At 38.5% G+C, this 2,884-nt stretch overlaps 1 protein-coding gene across 1 annotated transcript; it reads right to left on the reverse strand.

Moving 5' to 3' along the window:
* Nucleotides 1–1,470: 1,470 nt before the first annotated feature.
* LOC135125712 (uncharacterized) lies at nucleotides 1,471–2,312 on the reverse strand. Its single transcript, XM_064051371.1, has 3 exons — nucleotides 2,208–2,312; nucleotides 1,895–2,134; nucleotides 1,471–1,557 (listed from the first exon to the last, which is right to left on the reverse strand). Exons 1-3 carry the CDS (start codon nucleotides 2,310–2,312, stop codon nucleotides 1,471–1,473), a joined length of 432 nt encoding a protein of 143 aa, XP_063907441.1.
* Nucleotides 2,313–2,884: the final 572 nt, after the last annotated feature.

Below are 2,884 nucleotides of genomic sequence, written 5' to 3' on the forward strand. Positions count from 1 at the left end.
GACTGTATGAACAGTCATTGAATAACCCACACGATATGCAAAAATTGGAGAAGATGATGGAGTTCCTGCAGACAAGATTTCTATCTCTCGAGATAATTACGGCAAACAAGCAAGAAGATGCCGAGTTTAACAAAGTGGAATCCATTTCCAACTTAAAATCATGCAGATATTGCGAAGACTGCCATTCAATTTACGAATGTCCTGAGTTCCAAGCCGAATCGCCAGAAAACAGATGGAGATTCATAAACAACGAACAGCTGTGTACGAACTGCCTAAGCCACGATGCAGGCAAACAATGCTTCAGCACAGCATCATGCCACAAATGCAAAAGAAGGCACCATACATTATTACACAACGACCGAAGAAACAACCCAAAGGTCAACCAGCAAAAAACATTCAACTCAACAAACAAACAAACTCCAAACTCTGGAGAGAACTCAACGAAGAAAATTCAAAGCCATGTAGGCATTGAAAACAAACAGGTACTTCTGGCCACAACGCTAATAAGAGTACGAACAGCAAATGGGACCTACGAATACCTACGAGCCCTTATTGACCCGGGATCACAGGCATCGCTCATAACAGAAGAGGCTGCAACACTCTTGTCGCTACCCAGAGAGCGCATTCAAGCTGATATAACTGGACTTGGAGGAGAAATACCGAACAAATCAAACTCCAAAATTAGAGTCGAGTGCGCTCCACGATTTTCGAGTGATTTCACACTCACAACAGACCTACTGGTACTACCAAAAATTACAGAATCTCTACCAGAAGAAGACATCGAAACAGATCTTCAGGTATGGCAGAATCATATCATCGCGGATCCAGTCTTCCAAGATAAGGGTCCAATTGATGTATTGCTGGGCGCGGATGAATACCGCAACATAATACTCAACGGTATTCAAAAAACAAACGATGGTTTAATGGGTCAAAAAACAGAATTCGGATGGACCTTGTCCGATACATTACTAAAAGAAGAAAAAAGAAACAACAAACGCATAACAGTCAAAAGCATGATGACAAGAAAAGAAAATCGGCAAGCTGGACGAATTGCGAAACCTGCTTCAAGACCAAAGCAAAATCCACCAACACTTCGAAAAATGGCATCAGTTCCAGTCACACCCAAACCTACCACACGGCCGGTGGTAGCAAATTTGGCTCCACCAAAAATCCATCAACAGTTAATACCAATAAAAGAATCCATGGTCCAGGCTGAACACACAAAAAGAATTAGAAAAGGAAGAAGAAGAAATACAGTCCGAACTTCAAAAAACAACGTGGCCAAAGATAACTCTGCACATTGTAAGATTCAACGACATCATCAGCAGCAACGTCCTAACAATGATCACGGCTGCAATCTGGGCAGCATGGTTCTTCATTATCGAAGAAAGCAAAGGACACAACCACAACCTCAAGAGGAGGCTGTCAAGATGAGACCCACTTACCCGCCAAGAGTATCCTAATTAACTATCAATCCATACCATTGCGTTCCCAGTGCAACCCTTCTACAAACCCCGTCGCCCCTGTCCATTTCGAGAGACCCAACATGTTTAAATCCTAAATTTAAACAATAATTTGTAAAATTTAAATTTCCTCTTTACGTCACCAATAAGAAGGTCAAGACCAACGACGCGAATGTAGAACGCTGAAACATGAAATTGCAAGCACCAGAACTACGAAACGCTGACGACTACAAGAGCACCATCGTCAGCGTTACGAAGACAGCCGTAATGGAACAAAAGAAAATACAAGAAACTGGGACGCAATATAAATTCATATGTCTTATTACCTTTAGTTTAGAACCACTCACACGCTGTAAATAGTTAGTTTTGTATAAATAAGTTAGGTTGTTTTGAATAAAATCAGTATTAAGCTTTATTGGCTTTTTACTCACTCCCACAATTCTACCCCAGAATTGTTCAATGCTTCTCCAAATTTCTTTTTGTGACACTCGGTCAAACGCTTTTTCAAGATCTAGAAAAGCCTTGTATAGTTCTTGGTTTTTTATTCTGTTTTTTTCTACAACCTGCTTTATAGTAAATACGTGATCTTGGATGCTTCTGCCTTTTCTAAAGACACTTTGAGATTCAGCTAGTGTGTTTTCTACTATAGTTATTAGTTTTTCGTTCATATGCTTTGGAGACAATACGTAACACTGTGATACCTCGGTAGTTTGTCTCCTTTCTTGAATATTGCCAGGATAATACCAATTTCAATAAGCCTCTTGGATCGAGATTTTTCAGCATCTCTGGTGTTATTTTGTCGTGGTCCGCTGATTTTCCCTTTTTAATTTGTGCTATAGATTCAATCATACGGATTTCACTGTTCTCTTATGTGTTCACGGAGGCTGTTAGAAACTTTCATTGTTTCCGTTATCTGTGTTTAGCAGTTCTTCAAAGTGTTCTTGCCATCTCTTCATAATTTCCTGTTCTTGGGTCAATATTTTATTATTTTTGTCTTTTACGAGTATCTGTCGTGTATCGGGTTGTTCGTTTTTACGCAAATTTTTCAGTACTCTATAAAATAACTTTTGGTTTCCTTTACTATTTTCTTCGAATGTAGTTTAAAATTTTTCCGATGACTTTTGCTTGGCCTAGATTACTAGATCTTTAACTCTTTTGCGCTGTTCTTTGTATCGTTGACAACAATTATTATCTTTGCCTTTACTTAGATATTTTTTCCATAATTTCTTTTTTGTTGCATTTAATAAACTGATTTTAAATTGCTACCATATTTCTTCTAAGTTCATATGCGTCCAGTTCCGCGTTGTTTCGTCCACTTTCATTTCCAAGCATTCCTTAAAGTTATTTGTAACTTCTTTTTCTTGCAGCTTATAGGATTTAATTGTTTCACTATAAGTTTTCAAATTTCCATTTTTCCTCTC

The sequence above is a fragment of the Zophobas morio genome, unplaced genomic scaffold, assembly GCF_036711695.1.
Source record: "Zophobas morio isolate AGI-343-1 ecotype UQ-CSIRO unplaced genomic scaffold, CSIRO_AGI_Zmor_V1 ptg000009l, whole genome shotgun sequence".
In the NCBI taxonomy this organism is placed as follows: domain Eukaryota; kingdom Metazoa; phylum Arthropoda; class Insecta; order Coleoptera; family Tenebrionidae; genus Zophobas; species Zophobas morio.

Excerpts from the sequence above, each read along its gene's own strand:
- LOC135125712 (XM_064051371.1), bottom strand. The coding sequence starts at position 2,312 with ATGATTGAATCTATAGCACAAATTAAAAAGGGAAAATCAGCGGACCAC. Across the intron at positions 2,135-2,207 it reads CAAGAGGCTTATTGAAATTG|CATATGAACGAAAAACTAAT; the intron begins GTATTATCCTGG and ends TTGTCTCCAAAG. Across the intron at positions 1,558-1,894 it reads TCTGGGGTAGAATTGTGGGA|GATTTAAACATGTTGGGTCT; the intron begins GTGAGTAAAAAG and ends GTTTAAATTTAG.